Source organism: Nanorana parkeri, unplaced genomic scaffold (genome assembly GCF_000935625.1).
Source record: "Nanorana parkeri isolate BGI_ZX_2015 unplaced genomic scaffold, ASM93562v1 scaffold353, whole genome shotgun sequence".
Lineage (NCBI taxonomy): Eukaryota > Metazoa > Chordata > Amphibia > Anura > Dicroglossidae > Nanorana > Nanorana parkeri.
In genome coordinates, this window is record NW_017306621.1 from 980347 (window position 1) to 1001457 (window position 21111).

Genomic DNA, 21111 nt, shown 5'->3' on the forward strand with positions numbered 1-21111 from the left:
GAGAGTGGCATCAAAACTTACAACCTCAGGTCAAAGCTCTTTGCGATCTATCAAAAGCCACAAAAGTTTATGCAGTAGTCTTGAAAGTCCATCCAGAACAAAGTCGCATAAGAGGCCAGAGTGTGCTGGTCACTCTAGATGAATTCTTCCATGGCTGCTACATGCTCAATGTGGCAGAACCAATCTCCAATAGTGGGTACTGTAGTACATTTCCAAAATCTTGGTCTAATTGAATTTGCTGCATTTAGCAGACAGAAGGGAAGAGAATATCTATATGCACAAAATGGCAGCGAAGATATGGTGAAGCAAAAACTGGGCCAGGTGAAATTGTAAAGAGCAACCTGAAACCTTTACAATGAGAGAATGAACTCAAGACCAGAAAAGGTGAAAAAAGGGCATGACCCTCAAAATGTGTAACTTGGTACCCCTATCCCAGTGGCACCTCCAACAAGTATCCAGGAAGTCAGGTGCAATGCTGACCGGATTCAAATTTTAAAGTTATTTTCCTGTATGTTGACCAAGAAAGCCTTGTTCATGGCCTCCAACTCTTCCTCAGTCAGGGTCATATTCCTTTGTTGCTATATCCACCTTGGGTGAAAGTTGGTGAAACAGGCTAGAGTATAGTGTGGAAATAAGGTGTTAGAGAGAATTAAAAGTGCACAAAATTATCAAAGTCTAAGAGTTGACTAGCATATGCTGATCTTCCAGTAGGTGCATTTAAGAAATCACATGGTTGTAGGTAGAACCATTGCGGAATGACAGTGGCTTGTAGGGTAGCTTGAAGATCGGTAAAGGGACAATAAAGGATCTTTGGCGAAAAACCTACTAGCCTGTAGGAGGGACGAGTCAACGCCCCAGGAATGAACGCTCAATGCCTGGAGGGAGAAGAGGCAGAATTGTAGCACAATACTCGGTTTGTATTATTACCTTAATGCAAATGAAGAAACTATCCGGGGCTCCCTGTTTTAGGTTCCCATGACCACATTTGTAAACGTTTCAGCCAAATTAAACAGCCAATAGGGAGAGACAAAGCTATGGCCAGAAATTATTTTCTGTATCTCATTGTTCATCCTGGGTTACTTTTCACTGGAAACATTGAATAAATTACACATTTGAATATTTGCTGGTGAATAAAAACTGCCAACAGATAAGACCTCACTACTCTGGTTACTTCCTAATCCCCGGCCTTTATTAAACATGCCTGAAATGTGTGCTATACAGGATTGTGTATCCTAAATCTGAACAAGCACTGAGGAAATAAATCAGACCCAAAAGTCATGCCAGTCTGCCAGATATGAAATTCATGAAACCGCTGAATAAACAAGTCAGATTCGATTTCCGCTCCATGAATATAAATGAGCCAAATGCTAGACAGGACACCTCAGGAAAAAAATTTCTAATTCGGTTTCTGCCTGTCAGTCACTCTTCTAAGACACTAAACACATGCAAGAATTAGATTCCTAAATCTGCATTGTACATCAATGAATATGGAGACACTGAGCAGAATTAAAAGGGAACTCATTAAAGAAATGCAGAGGCTGCAGAGTTGAGCCTATATTGTACATTTCACAGTACAACTTGCACAACCTTTCAGGAAACATTTCTTGGTCCACTTCAGTGACCAAATGTATTAACATCTAAAAGTTGTACTTTGATGTAACTGGGACGCCAGCCAAGTGGCTAAATACAAAAGGTAACACTTATTCAAGCGGGACGTTTTACTGGTCAAATATTTTTTTTAATATATTCGGTCACTCCCAAGATTCATGCATTAAAAAAAACAAAAAACACACACGATACAGTCAGAGGCTGACACCCTTGTTCAGTACCACCCTGTTTATTTCCCCACCTAAGCTGGCTTACTGGACTACAAATGGGAATATTCCACTGCTAAGGTTTTCTCGAAGCTCTGTAACCTGCCTAATCGACCAGACTAACATCTAAAACATGTTAGGGTGAGAATTCTGTCTTGTCGGTGCACATTTCCTTTTGTGCACACAACCATGTTAGCATCCTTAACAGCCCCTTAGCCAACCCCAAGATTACTTTTGTATTCCAGCAACAAGACTTCATCTCCCTTTCTCGGCTCATCTAACCCTAAATAGGGACACCCTTCTGGGTCTCCTCTCATGACCAAAGCTCACAATTCCCCAGATGAAGGACATCCTGTAAGAAATGCATATTTTGGTATGTTCAAGAAAAATAAACATGTTTTTCCACAGTTGCTGACCCACTTATATTCTAAATGTTGGTTCCAATATTCTAAATGTTGATCCAATCCTGAATAAAAGTCAGTTTCGCTGTTTAATAACAGTACAGAAGAACATCTTATCCACTAGGGGAATAAGACACTACAGTGAAAATGCAAGCTTTTATAAAAAGATAGCAGACCCTGGAACAAGGTTTATGTATTTATACTACTCGCTTCATAACACAGATGGCAATTTTTAACCTTCGTTCTTGATGGTGAATGTATGTTTCGTGGTTTCCTGGCAGCCCGCGAGTTCACTGGACTAGAAATTTAGCGCGCAATTTAGTTTGCCATAAATAATGGTGTATATAGTAGAAGCTTTGAGGGAGCCAAGAAACCAGCTCATGTATACATTGTACATAGCAACTAGGGAGGTCACAGTAGTTCTCCATATATTCTACATGAGAAAGAAACAAATAACTTTTTCATGACAAAACTGTTGGTTAATGTCAAGTTGATTTTCTCTCTATAAATTTCAAAAATAAAAATGATTCTACTGAAATTAAACCACATCCTTGTATATAAAAAAGGTAGGTTTTAGTAATTTGAGAACTCCATATTTGCACCTCAAGGGTCCAATATCAGTACGTTATCAGGAATGTCAGCAACATAAAAGTAAAACTCCAACATAGCTGAAATAGATATTTTACATTAGGCCTGTCAAAGGATTTTTAATACTGTTCAAACTATGCTCCGATTCATACACATGCCCTACAATGCACAGACAGGTGACACAAGTAGTTTGTGTTCATACAAGTCATTTTCCTGGCTCAGTATTTCAGCTTCCTGTGCCATCTCTTTGCTGCATCATTAGATCCGGATCATCACCAATGTCCAGTGAGCATGGAGCGGACCCAGAAATCAGTAATGCCAAACCACAAAGCAGCCAAGGGATTTTACGGACTATGTTTGGTAAACACTATTTTAGAAACTTAACCAATGTGAGTGCCACCACCAACTGACTGGCCAAATTTGGATGCCAGTCTGCAAAAAGTACCACATTTTTGGTGAAGTACTGCTTATTTTTACCAAGCTTTGTGGTTATGACTGTCTGTCCTGACAAAATATGGACACTTGGGAGGCTTGATGGCATTACATAGTGTCTAGTGTAGAAGGCACATTAGGAAAAATGATGCAACCAAAATACCCCACTAAACATGGCAACAATGTGGTTCATAATATGTAGAAGAATTGGTTTTATAATGAAATGCAAATGTGACTTAAGAGCTTTGCAAGAAACAATCTAGTTTTAAGCAACAGATTTCAGTGCACTTTGAGCAACTGGAAAGAAAATTCTCACAAATCATTTCTTTCCTCTGTAGATGACTTCTTTCGTCAAAGGATGACGTCATGCTGCCGCCTACCCTTCTCTCCCCCAGTATGGCAATGGAAACATTTGCAAGATTTGAGCCTAGTGACTGACGCACGTGGATAGCTATTGCATGCCAGCAGTGTACGCCCAGTCCGTGAAACACTTATCTAACTAACCCGTAGGCAAACTCGAGTGTTTTAATAGTTTTCCTACACAACCATTTTAAAGTGCTTTCACCGGGTAGGCCATTTGTGGGGATTTTAGAGAGATAACAGTTAGTTTAGATTAGCAAGATTTGGGCTATTAGAATATCACAATATCCACAAATTTAAAGCATATTACTGTAGTAATAATAATAATAAATAAAATGTCCCGAGTACACAACCACACGGCATTCAAGTCATGTTTTAGGTTAGCAAATACTCTCCAAAATCCTTCCACAGCAGGAGCCCAAGCTGTGCTGGTGATAACCAGAGACCATTGATCAGTGCCTTATACACAGTATACATACATGCACTGCGGTCAGTAAGGTCATTGCTCCCATTGTTGCCGACATGCTGCTTAACAGCTGGAAATTGGAATACAGCCTGTGAAACTTCTCAGTTCTAACATTTCTTAGGATTATAATTATAAAGTGTCAACAGTGGGAAATATGGGCAAAATAACCATTTCCAACTGACAACCAAGTCAGAAACTTATAACCTATAAACTTATAAATATTTAATCTTTTACTAAAATGAACACTGAACATAAAGCTAGCAGAAAGAGAAAAAAAAGGGAGGCAAAAGGTGTGCTATACTGAATGGATCCCCAAAGGTTGCAATAGAAAAAAAAAAAAATATATAAAACTGATGTATGCATTATTTGATGGGGAAAAGCCTGTAATCTAGACAACTTCAAGAATTCTTACCTTCTCTTGTAACTGGTAACAGAGCATCCAATGTTTCAAAGGCAAATTGAGAGGGAAAAAAAAAATAAAAATACATTAGTACAGGATAAGCATGATGAAAGCAGATTTGGTTAATGTCACCAGATAAACTCAAAGGTTGTACTTTTTATATGTTTATTACATACTTCACACACAAATCAAAAAAATGTATAAATCATGATTTATGAATTGTATAATTATATACAATATGCGTGCTTGTTGATTTATTATAAATTACTTGCATATGTATGTAATAAACTAGCATAGTGAAAATAGGAATACCACAGAACTAGAAATGTTTGGTTCCATAACCATGAAAGAGAAGACTTACCTTGTTGATGCCAAACAAAAAGAAGAACGAATTATGGAAAACGTTGGATAAAATGGAAAATGCATTTTGCTGGCAAATTAAATTTTCTTTTTAGTTCTGATCACTTAAAAAAAAAAAAAGAAAAAAAGCACAGATGCTCTGACTGGGTTTCAAATTGCCTCGTCTGGTGCCCATTTTGCCAAACATCGATCTCACATGTAAACGTTATCAAATGTTGCGTTACAATAAAGCTCATCCTCAGCGATCTTGCAAGTCTACGAGTTAAACTGCTGTAGTTTAGAAGTGTGTTAACGCGTTGGACTTGCCTTTGGCCGACATTGACAGGGTTATTCATAAAAAAGGGTGAAGAGTTTGGAGAAGGCCGGAGAAGTGAACGATCTAGGCCATAATCACTGATTTGGAAAAATTATCCAATGCAGCTCACTTTCCAGTTCAGCTATGTTGTCCTGGATTGCTCACTTCTCCGGCCTTCTCCAAAAACTCTTCACCCTTTTATGAATAACCCTGTAAGTGTTCACTTTTGTAGTTCTTAGCCCATGCAATGCTGCAGGGGAAGCCTGTAGAAGCTCAGTGATGGAATCTATTGCACTGATCAATATCCCTTTGGCCTCAACTTATGTGTGTCAGAAAAATCGCTTTGAGACTTTTGATTATTTTATTTTTTTAACTTGACCTGCTCAATTATCTGATCTTCTAGTCTGGACTTACAAAGTAAACACTTGAAATATCTGCAAGATCTCATACACATATAGCCATGTTAATACAGCAGTGAAATGCATAAGAAACTGCATAAAAGAACTAGACCATGTCATTCTGCTTAACTTACATTTGATACTGAGTGCTGAAACAGACATTGTTCATTAAAATCAAAGGCACCAAACCTCTATACCTTGAACACATTTACAGCGCATTTCCAAAATGAATATATGTGAATGGTGGCAGATTCCATAAAGACAGCAAAAAAGACAGGACATCGCTTGATGGGGGTTTGAGGACTGGAGCTCAGAAACAAAAAGGTATAAATGCATGTGCATCTTTGCTTGGCAAATGACAACAAATGAGGACGATTGGTTTAGTGACATAAAAATGCAGTCACATCTCTAATGTTCACAAAACAATAGTACTGTATGACCTTTAATTCCATCATCTATGGCATGTTTACAAGCTCAGATACAGTTAGACGTACCTGGCCCCAAACACAGTATGAGCATGTATTTGTCAGGTGATGATCTAAACCTAAAAACAAGAATGTAATAAAGTCCTTAGATAAAGTGGCTGCATTAGGTTTTTTTAGAACAACATTTTCAGCAAGTACAGAAAATACCTGTTGATCTTGCTAGAAATGCTGTGTCTTTTTAGCTCACTTTCTGTGAGCTAAAAAAAAAGCGCACCAAACCTTATCTTTCTTGTGTTGTTAACTACTAGACCCATCAATTCACCGTGTAATGGAGGTGAACAAAGGCAGACATGTTTGAGCAAGTCTGTGCAACAACCATGGCTACCTCTATAGGTACTCTGGAGGAATAAGTGAAGACACAAAGGACAGGAAGTGAGTTTTTTGCAGAATCACCAGGTGAAAATAAAGGAAAAAACTAATGCAGCCACTCATATAGACTGGTAAGCTGCAATATAATTTTTTTCTGGTTTAGCTGAACTTTCAAAGTTTCAAACACGAGACAAAGATGGCTTTTTTGTTTTTGACAGGTTTCGTATGTCATTGGTAAGGTCAAATATGAACAGGAATGAAAACAAGACATCTATTCTCCATAGTGATGACGTTTTTAGACACACAAGCACTATTGTCTGCTCATCATGAAATCTCATGTGACTTTTTTTTTTTCTTTAAGTGAGACCGCCCTCCATTAAACCACTGGTGGGGATTTTGGAGAGATTAAACTGGAAAAATATGAGAAAATGATATGGATACAATTAGTTTGTTAAAATAAATGATTAGATCTGAGTGAAGTATACAAATTAGGATATATGGGCTATATGATGAATTTATTATGCAATCTTGCATGCACTATTTGCCATGACCATCCTTAGTGTAGTAAGAAAGGGTATCCAGCAATATGGCAAATTATGATTATTATAGTTTGGGGAACAGAGCTACATGTTTTTTCCCTTTCTTAGGTATTGAAAATACTCTCCAAAGTCCATCCATCGCAGGACCCCAAGCAGTGTTGGTGATAACCAGAGACCCCTGATCAGTGCATCCTTTACACAACATACATACATGCACTGTGGTCGGTGAAGTCATTTTTTCGACTGCAGTTGATATGCTGCTTAACAGCTGAAAATTGGAACATAACGCACATAACGTTCTAAATTTCTCTTTTTCAAAATTTTTAACAATTCGAAACAGGACTGGCAAAAGATTTTCAAGTTTTGGCTGGAGCGTGGCAGATTCCTTCTAGATCTTTACTGTGGTCTGGTAGGTCTTGCATGGCTGTGACAGGCCAAGCTTGGCTTTTCAGCCAAGTTCTCCATAGGTTGATGACAATGTTCCTCTGTATCCCCCTTTTATTGGGTTCTCCACAAGAAGAATGTACCCAGGATAGTGACAAATAGGCTAAAATGCTAAGCATGTCCTCTCATTGCTATGCCATGGACAGCAGTAATTACCTGGAAGGTAATCAAACCCTCTCGCACCACAGCCAAAATGCTTACATTCAGCTCTTTTGGCATAGGTTTAATCTTCAAAGCACAGTACAAAATACAACATAACATCAACAGAGGAGCCAAGAGTGAACAATGCAGATAAATCTTCAGTTATAGGACCGTCACAGATCACCTGGATACAGCTATTACTTATTGGAAATGAACACTATGCATTTAGCTGCCCACCCTGAAAAACCCATCATTACCAAATGACACAAATTCCAGTCACAGATGACAATACACACACAGACTAAAAGAAAGAGAGAGAAAAAAAAAAAGAAGAGCTACAGTTAAGACCTTATTTATTAATAATAGCTCAGGAATTGCAGTAGTTATTTTATATATAGCAGAGTCTACAGTACATTACAAAGAACACACCATCCTTCACTTCTTGTTCTGATTGGTGCTTGCAATAAAGTGGCCCTATCACAGGAGCACCAATTTGCTGATTAAACTCTCAAGAATGTTTGCGACTGTGGGAGACCCATTAGGACTGGGAGTAAGGATCCATTCATACTATGTGTGGTGCCCGCATATAACTGCACCAAAACAGCACCAGTCTCTGCAGGGGCACATAGGAAACAACAAAAAAATAAAATATGACCTAGCACCACTTAAAAAATGCATGCAAGCAAGATGACAAATCAGACTTCTTATGCTGCAGGCTTGGTTCGGTTCAATGGTTTACTAGAGCTCACACCGCCGAAAATAAAGACAGTAATAGCATCTCTTATTTCTATCCACATGGGTTCCCTTCAGACTCGATGGTGCACTGGTAAGTCTGCCATAAACAACAAGCATCCAATAGACCTCTTAGAAGACCCCTTTAGGCAGCATGTACAGTGGAATCCCCAACAGGGCTATTGTATTCAGTGTCGGGTGCCCTCTTGCCAGAATACCAAACAGGGACTGATAATTGGCTGCAGTCAATGTTAGGCAGCGAATATTTAGACTAAATCAATTGACTTTTTGTTGAAAAGAGGGGTGACGACGGTCCACACACTGTAGGTCTAGGTTATAAGATGGGACAGTAGAAAGGACTCCGTAGTAGAAAAGACAACTGGGCAGGGCTTACACCTTTCAGTCCACAAAAATAATGTGAGTATTTCTGGCACATCAACAACAGGTATCTTTTGTACTTGCAGATTCATTTTTATACTTTGCCCTGACATGCATTTTAAGAATATTCATAAGCCAGCTGGTCATTTGGAACACCAGGGAAGATTGTCTTTTCTTTTTTTTGCCAATCTACTAGGTTTGCCCATACCTGTGGTTTTGCCTCATTTTAGAATGACCCATCGTAGAAGGTGCTGGTAGAAATCATCATCTATGTTCAAAGGGAGTTGTTCGATCATTATATAGATATATCTATCTATATATAGATATATCTATATAATGTAAAGCAATATATACACAGCAAGAAAAAGGTTGTGTTTGACCCATCTTATCGGCAGTTCAAACGCACCTTAAGAGGACATTTGGCACCCAAAGAAACAGAGCAGGTCAAATGTGGTCTCTGCTACATGTACTTCATAAAATCAAAACGATATTGCTGACCTGCATTCCAAACCCACAGCAAGTGAACAAAAACTCCTCCCATCATCATGAGTCCTTGGTAGACTGGTCTTTGATGAGTTGGCGGAACTTTGTTACTTATCCTAACATGTATAAATCAAAAACATGGAGAAAACCCAGCTACGACAATGACAGAATGACACAAAACACACGTATCGGTTACTACCTTTTTTGGACTGCCCTTTATGAGACGAGAAAGGTCCCACTTTCCTTGCTTCTGTAGGAGAATGCCAGCGGGATAATAAAGATTTACATTTATGGGATTTTAGGCATTCTGGAGGAAGCTTAGTTTTACCCACGTGGGATAAAAAGGGTTAGCGTTAACGTTACATGGGACTGTTAATGTACACAAATGTCTAAAAGGAGGTAGTGATGAATAGTAGCACTGTAATATAGCTTAGTGGTCCCCAACCAGCTGCCAAAGACACGTGTGGCGCTCTGATTTGATGCCACGCATACCATCCTCCCAGCAGGTGTTCTGTATTTTTCAGGTCTAAATACCTGCCACTTGGAGTGCTGTACATAAACATGTAGCCAAAAAAAATGCCTGGTGGTTAGAATGATTAGCATTTATAGCTTTTTATCATCAGTTTTCCCAATTGGTGTATCTCTTCTTATATTTGAATGTGGCTTATGAGCAGGCAGGCTGTGGACCACATCATTAGGTCATATAATGGATTATTTACAATATACTGTAAATGGAGGGATAATCGGGAATTCATGATTGAAGTGTCAGCGAGAGAGACAAACGCACTAGAAAGAATAAAAGATTAATCCGATTGGCTGTTTTGGACAAAGTAGCAGTAGATCTTCCAATCATGAATCCCTCTATTTTCTGCTGGTATGTCAGCTTTGGAGTTATAACACAGGTTCTATTAATGACAAACAGGATTCTGGGAAAGGACGGGTAATGTTGGTAACGGAACAAGAACAGATATTACATTAGGAACGGACCAGGACGTTTGTCAATGGTTTACACTCAATGTCAGTTTAATTGTGAACATATTGCAGCCATAGTTGTGTAGTGTTATTTTTGTAGATGGACAATATCTTAGTTGGACATGCAGTGACAGATACACATTGATACTCAAGTAAAAGCACATTACCTGTGTTGCCAGCAGTGGTTTAGTGTCCTCCACATCAATAATTACATCACGAGGAGGGGCAGAAGACAAGAGTGCAACTAAAAGACACAACACATTTAGGGATTTTATTATCTGCATGGTGGAAAGGTAAAATAGCCACACATGGCTAGATTTCTAGACTTCAATTGTTTCCCTCATCCATGCTAATCAATGTGGATGGAATAAGTCTGAAGGTTCTCATTCATCCAGGTCATGTTAGATCTGTAAAAAAATAAAAGGTCACTCCTTTGAAGATAGTCAAGTACGCATCCTAGACAGGGAGGAGGACCGGTTCAAAAGAGGTGTGAAAGAGGCCATTTATGTAAAAATGGAGAAGCTAAACTTGAATAGAGGTGGGGGGGGTCAGACATCTATTGTCTGCCACATACAATGCTGTTTTAACACCTCTCTCTGGGCAGGTTATTAACACCTAGCTTCCATTATGCAAATACGATCAACACCTGGTTGTGACTAACAGATTATGTGGATTGGAGCAACATTCACCATATTTATTCCCAGGTAATTTTTGTACAAGTCATTCTGAAAAGAAACTTCCCCTTGCCAGCTTCTGTGTTAACCAAACAGTGACTGCATCTGATAGAATGCAATGACTGCTTGGCCAGCAATTTTGTACTTGACTCCTTCAATTTTTCAATAGATGTTTGTAGAGCCATGCGGTGATAACATAGCCATCCACAGCTCCAATTACAGCCAATTCTACTGAATTCAAGTCATGTATGGCTAAGTCTTAAGCACTGTGTCTCAAACACTGATTGCCAAAAGTGATTAACCGACTGGTTAGCTTTGTGGATAGTCTACCCAGAGTAATCCGTCATAAACTGATATTTGGTTGACCTATAAAGTAGCACATCTCTGTTCTTTGAAAAAAAGCTCTTTTAGTTATTTAAAATCCCTTCCCCATGCAAAGAGTCTTCCCTTCAGTATTTGAAACAACTTTGAAATAAGCAAAATAAAAGTAGAAAAAGCTAAATTCTATGTGAACAAAAATACATTATTCCGAGTAGGAAATATCGGATTTATAAATGATTCCCTTTGCCACAGTTCATATCCACAACTGCAAGCAAAGTTCCTTGTTTACTGCAATTAACTACTTCTAGTTAATTATGGTCTTTAATAGGTAAAGATTAAGGGCTCCCTCAGTTTAGAGATAATTATCGAGTAATCCGATTACAGTGGGATCGGAAAGTGATTGCATGCCTGTGGGCCCTCAGCAACCTGCGCAAACAAATCTCTAACCCAATTACTTTAGGGCAATAATCAAATGGCAGAGTGGATTACCCTGGCCTATCACTATTCTTCTTTTAGCTACGCCGAGGCCAGAGAAGTCCACCCACTCTTGGATAACTTCTTTGTAAGATAGATCTTCTGTTTGATGACATTCAAACACCATCTGATGCTTATAGCCAACTTTTAAACAACCAAAGTCAAATCTACTGACGTGACCAATGCTGGAAAAGACAACTTTGAATGCATTATTGCATTCCTAACATGCCCGATTAGTCCTCTTTAGTGCTTTTTTATTGCTCTTTTCATACTGAAGATGGTTTATAATAATCTGCCATGAGCAAGTCTCAAAGTTTTCCTTATGAAACAACAAATATTTGAGAAATGCAGAAAAAAATGGCATTTGCGGTTTAAACTTTTTTTTAACATGCTGGGAAATAAGAATAGATGAATAAACACATTTCTTCTATTTTTATGGGAGACACCATAAAAACTAATATTCTGATGAGGAGTTTATTATTCAAGGAAGAGACAATATGTCTGTGTAAAGATAAACAAGAATGCGCGTGACTGAGAAAAGCTATATCTCCGCACCTTTTAATCCTGCAGCATCATCGAATTTCGTAATGTATGGATCGCACCGGAACTGCTCCAGCAAATCGATTGTGCATTGTCCTACCACCGGCTTCCTTCCAAAGGGTCTGTGATCAATCACTTTAATAATTACGGGAGGAACGTACATCTCTTCTTTTGGTAGCAGCTACAGAAAAAAAAAACAAAAAAAAACAAAACACATTTCTAAATTGAAGATAAGATCCCATTCAGAAACATAAGATCCCATTCAGAAACATAATGGTAAATATTTTTATACACTGTGAGGCTGTATTTCACACCTAAGCACCGACATAGCCAGGCAAGCATTTTTACTTGTAATACGGAAGCAGAATCGAGCCCTATAGCCTTTTAAAAGGAAGCATATGAAAAACAGATGCAAAACGTGTCTATAAGGGGTTTTTCAGGTGCTCCTTTGGGGCCAAAGCACTTGATTCTACCTAAAGTGAAGCTCCTTCATGTTTAGGAGTGATGTGCATGGCAGTAATTTATTCAAAAATGCTCAAAGAGCACAACAAAAACCCTGAAAATCATTGTGTCAGTAGGTCAGGAAGTAAGGGAAATCTCTATAACAGATCCCAGATAGCAGTAGAAACCTCAGAGGGGTTCTAGTTCTTTGCCACTGTACACTTTAAAACAGCCTTGTGCCTTACCACTTTCATGAAGAGGACAGAGCTGGGGAAGTTAGGGGTCTTCTTGAGGTTTTTGATCATTGCAGTCTGGATAATTTCTCCACCGCACTCCACAATGAGGCTCGGAGAGGTGACGGACGCCATTTGATAACTCTTCATATTGCGTAATCCCCAGGCAAGTATCTGTTTTAGGAAAATAAGGTAGTGGAATTCAATTGATTACTCCAACCCTTAAATAACATTTTCAGTATAAAGTTATCTGTATCAAGAGCACACATTTCAGAAGCATGAAAACGTGTTTCTTGGTTCACAATGAGGCATAACCTATAGCAAAATCCAATGATGTGCTACTACCCACAACAAGCAGGCTTTGCCACGTTCTAAAAGTTAAGATGCGACTGGTCTAAATAATCACTGATCAGCTCTTGTTTATGAAACACGTAATTGGAAATCTATAACGAAGTGTTGAATGTTTTACTTATGTAAATGAAACTGTTAAAAAAAAAAAAAAAAAAAAGAAGATAAACAAACTGAATGCCTGCATGTATTTTATTGTATGTTGATAGTTGATTGCCCAAAAACAAGGCAGAAGGCGTCTTGTTCTTCAATTGTGCGTCAAGATTTATGGCACCATTGTGATTGTATTAAAGTGAAACTGGACCTTACAGTATGTCATTGTCACCCTGTCTCCAGCCCCCTGCCAGTCCGATAGTCACCTGTCCCCTGATAAGAGACATGGCTGACTAGAACGCACAGTCAGATCTGCTCATGAATTCTGCACTCTCAATCATTCCTATGAAGGGTTTTTAATTACAAACTTGTACTCTGGACTAACTAATGCACTTGACCTCAAAGGGTCTGCACGGGACTAGCCAGGGAGATTTTGAAATGCGGCTGTGCAATCTAGTTAGTGCCATCTCACTGCATCAGGATGCTCAGGGTTACTGCAATACAAGTTCAGTTACTAGTGTGACCAGTGTGGTTCCTAATACTGGGTTATGTTCCTGACACTCCTCTGAAATGTGTCAGATGTGTACCTTTACATGTATACAATTAGCAAAATCATGGATGATTAAAATTAGGTTTCTCAAATAGCAGAACTGAATATTGTACTTGCCTCAATGGCAGTGAGTTGAACCACAGGACGGATGCCTTGAGGTACCATGTAGAGTTTTGGAGCTCTCTGGGATGGCAGCAATGGAAGGTTGGACCCATCCTAATGAAGAAGACACACACACATTGTTAGTGCACAACTGGTTACAGAAGGCTCTATAGCCAGAGCCATCATCCAGAGCTTTTGTTTAGCATTTAAAAACATTATAAAGTTAAGTATAATGTATTTACTTAAAATGTAGCACAACATTCTATTAGGTTGTACTCAACGTACAGACACGAGCTGTGATGTCTGCAATTTGTTGGCCATATTTTGTAAAGCACGGTTGGCACTATAACATATATAGAATATTAAATCTGGCGAGTATGCAACAAATGCTCATGTGCTGAAACATATGCAGAACCTCCCAAACACCATTCCATATGCAGCAAATATCATCAAGATCTGAGCTTATTAACATTCAGAAAACCAAATATGGACCAACATGGTGAGAAGCCCTTATCTTTATTCTCTAAAAAACAAACTTGAGACCTTGTCTCTTAGAATGAGCTCTGCAGCAACCAGGACGTCTCCGCAGTGTTTGCCAGCATTCATGACCGGATACCACAACAGTTTTGGCGTTAAGTCAACAGGGGTCAGTTTTACAAGTGGTGGGCACAGACTTCTTCCAAGAAATTCATCTTTTCCCTGAAACAAACACAAAATAAATAAATAATAACATAAAAGATATAGAAAAGAATACATCTTCAGTATACAGCCACATACATACCACTTGATCGCTGTCAAATATTTCAATAACTACGTTGGGTGGATTCTGTGCTACTGATTGTGGATCTCCATAGATTTCAACTTCGTTGAAGATCAGGGTTTGGTCCCATGTGGGGTTCAGAGTGCAATGGATTGTCTCTGTAGTTTTGCTGCGGTGAAGGAATGATACATGTGCATAGGGGTCTAAACCAAAGAAAAAGAAATTAAATCTGCTCCTCCTTGACTTTGCCACAAATTGTTAGTGCACTCTAAAATGTTACACGTTATATAGCCAGAAACCTGTTTAAATAACTGGATGTCATAAAAGGATTTCCCACCAACTTGCATCATCAGATACAACTGTAATCAGCTTATTAAGGAATTTTCCTGCTTTGGACAATTCAGGTACAAAAAACATTTATTGCATCAAAAGTTGCCACAACCTAACCCCAATTGTTGGCTTCAAACTAAAATGGTAGAGAAGCTTTACTCCTAACGCTTGCCTAATTCCTTTATATAATTCAGGGTGCTGGGCTTTAAATATATCATTATAACCTTGGTTCTCAACTGGTGGGTCGTGACCAAAAAGTGGGTCGGTACCCTGTTTTCAGTGCGTCGCCACGTGCCTTGCACTTTACTAGGAAAGAGGCTCCTCAGCCTCCCCCTAGCGCAGCAATATCAGTTCTCCCGCTGAGCAGCCACTCAGAATATGCTGCCTTGCATATTCTGAGGTAGGGTGGGCTGGAGCTTTGGCCACAAGGGAGCTCCATCCATACATGCATTGCTTAAAGCTCCCTCACATGCCTTTTAGAGGTGCCTGGACCGGAGTGACATCACATTCTCGCTTACACACCTCTACGGGCCGCGCAAGGGAGCTGTACAAGCAATGCACATATGGATGGAGATCAGTCATAGCACAGCAGCCCACACTGGACCCCAGGCTGAGCATCCACTCCAGTTCTCGTAAAGTAGGGAGACTGGGTGGATCTTAAAAAAAAAAAAAAAAGAAAGATTTTTTTGGAGTGCGTGTGTGTGAGAGCTTGTGTCTGTAGTTGTGTGTGTCTCAGTATTTTTTAGGGCCTGCTCACACTAGTACAGTGCGTTTATGGGAGTGAAGGGAAATCTCCCTAACTGGGAATATAATAAAACTATTCCTTACTCTGTTCAAAACTAATAAAGTTTTGAATTTAGATATACTTTAAATAAGCCAGATTATTGTAAAGATAGGCATAGAGCTCCCTGCACCTGTACAAGCCAATCTTCTGGTTTGCATGAAAACAAAGCATTTTCTGTTGTCACCAGACAATAAAATCTACCAGCTGGAGCACATCTCAAATTTTCTGTATTTATGATGCCCCAACCCCTCATGAAAATGATTAAAGGGTTCGGGACTACTATTAGATGGGCGTGTAAATCAACCTTTTTTTTAACTCTAAAAAGAAAAGAGCAGGAGGGCCATCATAAATATTACATTTCCTGTACAAATTACCATTGCTCTGTGCTAGAGGGCAACAAAAGGTTATCTATAGGTCACTGTGACGCGCAGCCTCAAGCCAGAAACACAGGATTTAGGTCACATAGGTCTGCAATAGCCATCAGTGCTACTGAGGATGAGACCCTTTTATTGTATTTACAAATTGGAAAATTAGGCAACTATCCCTCAGTTTAAGGGGCAAGCCACAGTGTAAAGGTGGCCATACACTGTACAACCATCGCAAGACTTAATCTTGCGATGGTTGTAAAGTGATTAAAAAAAACGTACGATCTGCCCATCTTGGACAGGCAGATCGCACTCTCGATCATCGCAAGCCCGCCCCCGAGGGGCGGGCTTCCGATGACCGCAATGCTGAACGGGCAGTGTGCGCACACCGGCCCGTTCGGCATTTGTCTCCCGAGCACCGTTCAAACCAGCCGAAAATCGTACGATTCTCGGCTGGTTTTCTAACACGCGCTTTAGACAAAAGACGTGCGACCGTACAGTAGAAACGGTCGCACGTCTTTGTTCACACTGTTCAATTCTCGTACGATCGCGGGATTTCCCGCGATTCTCGTACGAGAATCGAGCAGTGTATGGGCACCTTTAAAGATAAGCTTGATTCTTAACAAAAACCTAACACATTTGTCTTTTTTGTTTCTGAAGCTGATATTGGGACAATTAGCTGCTCTCTTAAAGCAAATCTTTCATGGCAAAAAGATGTAGGCCTCCATTTTTGACCTTTCCAAAATGCTAACTACCTGGCCAATATTGTGACCCCTGTGCTTTAATACATTGAGTTCCTGAGCCAGAAAAATTACTAAAATGTATGTCGTCTTTGTCTGACTTTGCTGGTCTGCATACTTCTTTCAGGTCAGTGACTCAAAGTACTGAAGACAGTAAAACAGCTCCTGTATCACTCTGACAGGTTTATTAAAACCAGACTTCAGAATTGGTTGTCTGTGCTCATTCTTCTCTAAAACCACACGAGAGAATGGGGTTTGTGGTGCTGTGCTTGACCCAACAACCCACAGCGATCATATGTCGAGGAATTGTGGACCCTTATTTTTTTTATTTATTCCAAATGTGAGACTTAAGAGCTATGAGAGTTACCATAAAGATTTTTGTATCAATTTCTATATAAAATTACACATTGGTTATGTTATTGTACTAGATTAAATGCAAATACAAGCAGTCCCCAGGTTACGAACATAGGGTCTGTAGGGTTTGTTCTTAAGTTCAATTTGTATGCAAGTTGGAACAGGTGCAACTCCATTGCATTTGTTTTGTTTTTGATACCATAGGGAAGGGTTAACCCCCTGTAACGTTTGTTTTGCTGTCTGTGCCCCTGTACAGAAGATTTCACCTCACTTTCTGCCCCTTGACAATTGGACTTTGAAAATTTCGGGTTGTTGTGGAAACAAGGATTGGTGTTAGAGCTTCAGTGGAGACACCTTTTTCCCATGATAACTCTTACAGGAGTGAATTTCCCTTCCTAGGGGTAGATTTCCTCACTTCCTGTTGTCTCAAGGACAGGAAGTGAGATTAAATCTTCCTAATGAGGATACAGACAGCAGCAAAACCCTCACAGTGACCCGGGAGAAGAAGTGGGCATTGCTCATCTAACAAGAGACAACTTCCTGTAATGTACGTACAATACTATACGATACAGACCCAAAAAGGTGGGCACTCCTCGTCGGTACGAGTGTGGTAGCATTACAACTACCCCTGCTGTACAGTAATAGCCTCCGTTTATAAGTAGGAGTCGTATGTCAGTCAGATGTATGTAACTCGGGGTCTGCCTGTAGTCCTTAGCGTAGTTGCATGTAAATGATATACTATAGCAGTGATTGTGCTGAGGAACACTATAAATTGATCACCACCATTTTTTTTTATATTTCTTTGAACCTGGCTGTGTTGTCTATCAGTGAGGCTGCTATCACAAGACTAGCTGGACAGGATTATAAAGCTTTGGAAAAACAGGTAACGGATAACTACTTTGTATTTTTGGAGTTCAGCTTTCAGGAAATAAAAAGGGAGCAGTGTAGGGCTGTAAACAGGGGTGTTTGGCATGTGCTGAAAATAAAGTCCTCCTAGCACAATGCTAAAGCTCATGTGATACAGTGTACTTGTACAATCCTCTTTAGATCTACCAACAAGTAATGCAAAAGACCTGCCTGATTGTATACTAATTGGATAGCTTATGAAGGTCCTCATATTACATAGTTTTGGTAGATCTAAAAATGTGATAGTACAGCCAGATTGTAATGAGTATGGCGAGCACATCTGCACCTGAGCAAAGTTCTAAGAGATGATATTTTTCATAAAGCAAAGCTGAACGTCTTTTTTTCAAAGTGACCAAATGTAATTGTCCAGAGATTGTGGCTTTAGTTTATCCTCAAAGTTTTTAATTGGGAAAGAGCTTGAAAATAGATTCGAAATTCAGAAAGGGTGTCCTAACATTTAACTATGCATGTAATAAAGTTAATGAGCTCAACCAATGCTCTTTTAAAACACAAAGTAGATGTTCAGCTTTTCCATCCTAGCAAACAAAGCTTACCGGAAAAACTGTCTTTATCCAAGGCAATGAGAGTCCGAGCTTGATAAAGATAGCAGCGAAGGTGATATGTGAAGGCTCCTATTGATAAACAAAAAACAAAGAAACATAAAACCAAAAAGGAAACTTCTGTTGTGCTTCATGAAGAGTGGTCTGCTAGTTCATTGATAAAACACAAAAAGGGGGAATTTATCAAATCTGGAGCAGACAGAATCTGGAGCAGCTGCCCATAGTAACCAGTCTTTCATCTTCAAACTGTAAGGCCTGGTTCACACATAGGCGATTGCAGTTGTTTTCGCGCGTCAAAACCGCATGGTTCCCAATGCATAGAGATGTCGATTGGGACCAAAAACATGCGCCTAAAAATAACTCCTGCATCTTTTTGCGTGACAGGCGATATCACACGCCTGACGTAATGCTTAAGTGTGAACTGTCGCCATTGACTTATGGGTTTTTGTGTTTTGTGAGATAAAACACCTAGGTGTGACCAAGGCCTTACTGAACAAACTGAAAAGAGAAGCTCCAGATTCTGTGTGCTCCTGTTTTTAAAATTCTCCTCAGTCTTTTTTTTCTAACATGAAACCTCTTCCCCTGTACTACATGTTAACAATGTAATAAAAACCTCCAATATGAAAGAGGGACCATATAATTAAATAAAAGGCGATACTGCTGACATATACAGTATGTTTTCTCGTTATACAATTTGATCCTCAAGATCTTTACACTCCAGTGAATGTTCTCACTAAACAATGTATGTTGCACTCTCCAAGATTCTTTTGGGACTGATTGTTGTATAGTTTAAAAAATATCCTCAAGTTGACTTAAAACAGTTTAAAACACTTTCCTCCCCATTATATACACTTTGCACCACTATAAATACGCAATCTTATTAAAAGGACACAAAAATATGTAATTTATATCTTAGAAAGACTATATGGATGAACACGACAAGAAAACATTTTATAAAAACACTTGTAGCTTGTGTATATTTTAAGTGTGTTTATAAGATGTTTACTTGCATGTACACTTTGTCATTTTTTTTTCATGTGTTTTCCTCCATACGGTCTATAGATATATAAAGTATTTTTGTATCCTTTAGTAGGACTGTGCATTATTTATAGAGGTGCAGATGGTATACAATAAGGAGGGAAATGTTTGTGTTTAAAGTGGTTATAGTAGTTTGTTACTCAGTAGTGCGGGTTCACTTATATAATACACTGAAACACTTCTGCGACAATCTCTCACTAAAGCTTGGAATACCTTTTTTTTTTCAGCATACAAGCTGAAGGAAAAAAACCCAAACAGATTCCTCCATCCACGCTGAACAACGTGGATGGACAGATCTATTGCTGTGTCTTTTGTATTCTGAATTCCTGATATATACCGCAGGCACTTCTATAAGCATACACTCACCATAAGATTTTCCAGAATGCCAGTGGGGTCTATGTATGGCCATCAGCAGCGAAAGCAATCTGTTGTGCATCATCTACATTCATTGTATCTGCTTGACAAGTGCTGTTACTGCTCGGACAGCTCATGCTGCAGCCAGGCTTTCCTTCAGTAGCTCTCCATCTGCTGCCAGGTCTCATACCAAAAGGTGCAAGGTTATTTTATTAAATGGAGTTTAAACTAAACTTACGGTCAAAGATACAGGAGACAATTGGTGTGTTTGCCCCGAAGATATTGGCTGCAGGCTCCTTATCCTTCTTGTCTTCCTCCTCTGAACTCATATCCGCCCCCTATATATATATATATAGGTGATTACAGGTCACATCTAGCATTATGCACCTCGAAAAATACACTTTACTTACAGTCTGTGGCAGCATAGTAAAAACAATCAGCATCAGATAATATAGGAACATTTCAGATACCACATGAAAATGCATATGGTGGTTGTATCTGTACACTTGGAACACAATAGTTGAGTACAGTACTGTACTGTGATTTTTACTGTCCTTTTTTTCAGGACAAGCTTCTGGGTCTAGCCCCTTCTAGGTTGAAGCGGTAGTCCATATAGATGAAAATTATTTACTATAACTTATAAAATGTAGAGACTATTCTTCAAAGGCACAACTTGCAGTAACTTTACTCATTACCAATTACAGATGTAAAATAGTTTGATGTATAGTTGTAAGAGTTAAAAATAACTGAATCAAAGTCCACATTTTTTATGGTTTGAAGCATTTCTTCACAAACTGGCTGCCAGCAAATCAACACAATTCAAGTTTTCCATACTTTTAGTAGAAGCAGTGCTGAAAGAAATATCAGCCATTGCATATACAAACACAATAAAAGGAATATAAGAGGTATTGGATGAAAAACAGATTTTGCTTTTTTAAATATGTAAGCCAGTGTGATAGTGTGAAATATGTTGTAGTTTTTTAAACTGGTAATTAAACACAAATGAATAAAAAAGGCAATGCTGTCAATTATGTGGGCAAATAAAAGGATGACTTGCATGATAATACAGATTCCTTCCTACTTTAAAGGGAAGAAAGGATTAATAGGTACTAAGCTACATGGGTCCTTAAAAAGGGGCTGGCGTTTG

General features: G+C 39.1%; 1 protein-coding gene across 3 annotated transcripts in view; it reads right to left on the reverse strand.

Annotated features, from left to right (window-relative positions):
• Window positions 1-21111, reverse strand: part of MYOF (myoferlin) — a 120439-nt gene that overhangs the window by 18317 nt on the left and 81011 nt on the right. For all 3 annotated transcript variants that reach the window (XM_018558691.1, XM_018558690.1, XM_018558689.1), the window contains 9 exons: window positions 20203-20302; window positions 18567-18644; window positions 14555-14736; window positions 14317-14472; window positions 13789-13887; window positions 12693-12854; window positions 12022-12187; window positions 10165-10241; window positions 4474-4485 (listed from right to left, as the gene is read on the reverse strand). In XM_018558691.1, coding sequence (XP_018414193.1) covers window positions 4474-4485; window positions 10165-10241; window positions 12022-12187; window positions 12693-12854; window positions 13789-13887; window positions 14317-14472; window positions 14555-14736; window positions 18567-18644; window positions 20203-20302 — 1032 coding nt within the window. The remainder of the gene's footprint in view (window positions 1-4473; window positions 4486-10164; window positions 10242-12021; window positions 12188-12692; window positions 12855-13788; window positions 13888-14316; window positions 14473-14554; window positions 14737-18566; window positions 18645-20202; window positions 20303-21111) is intronic.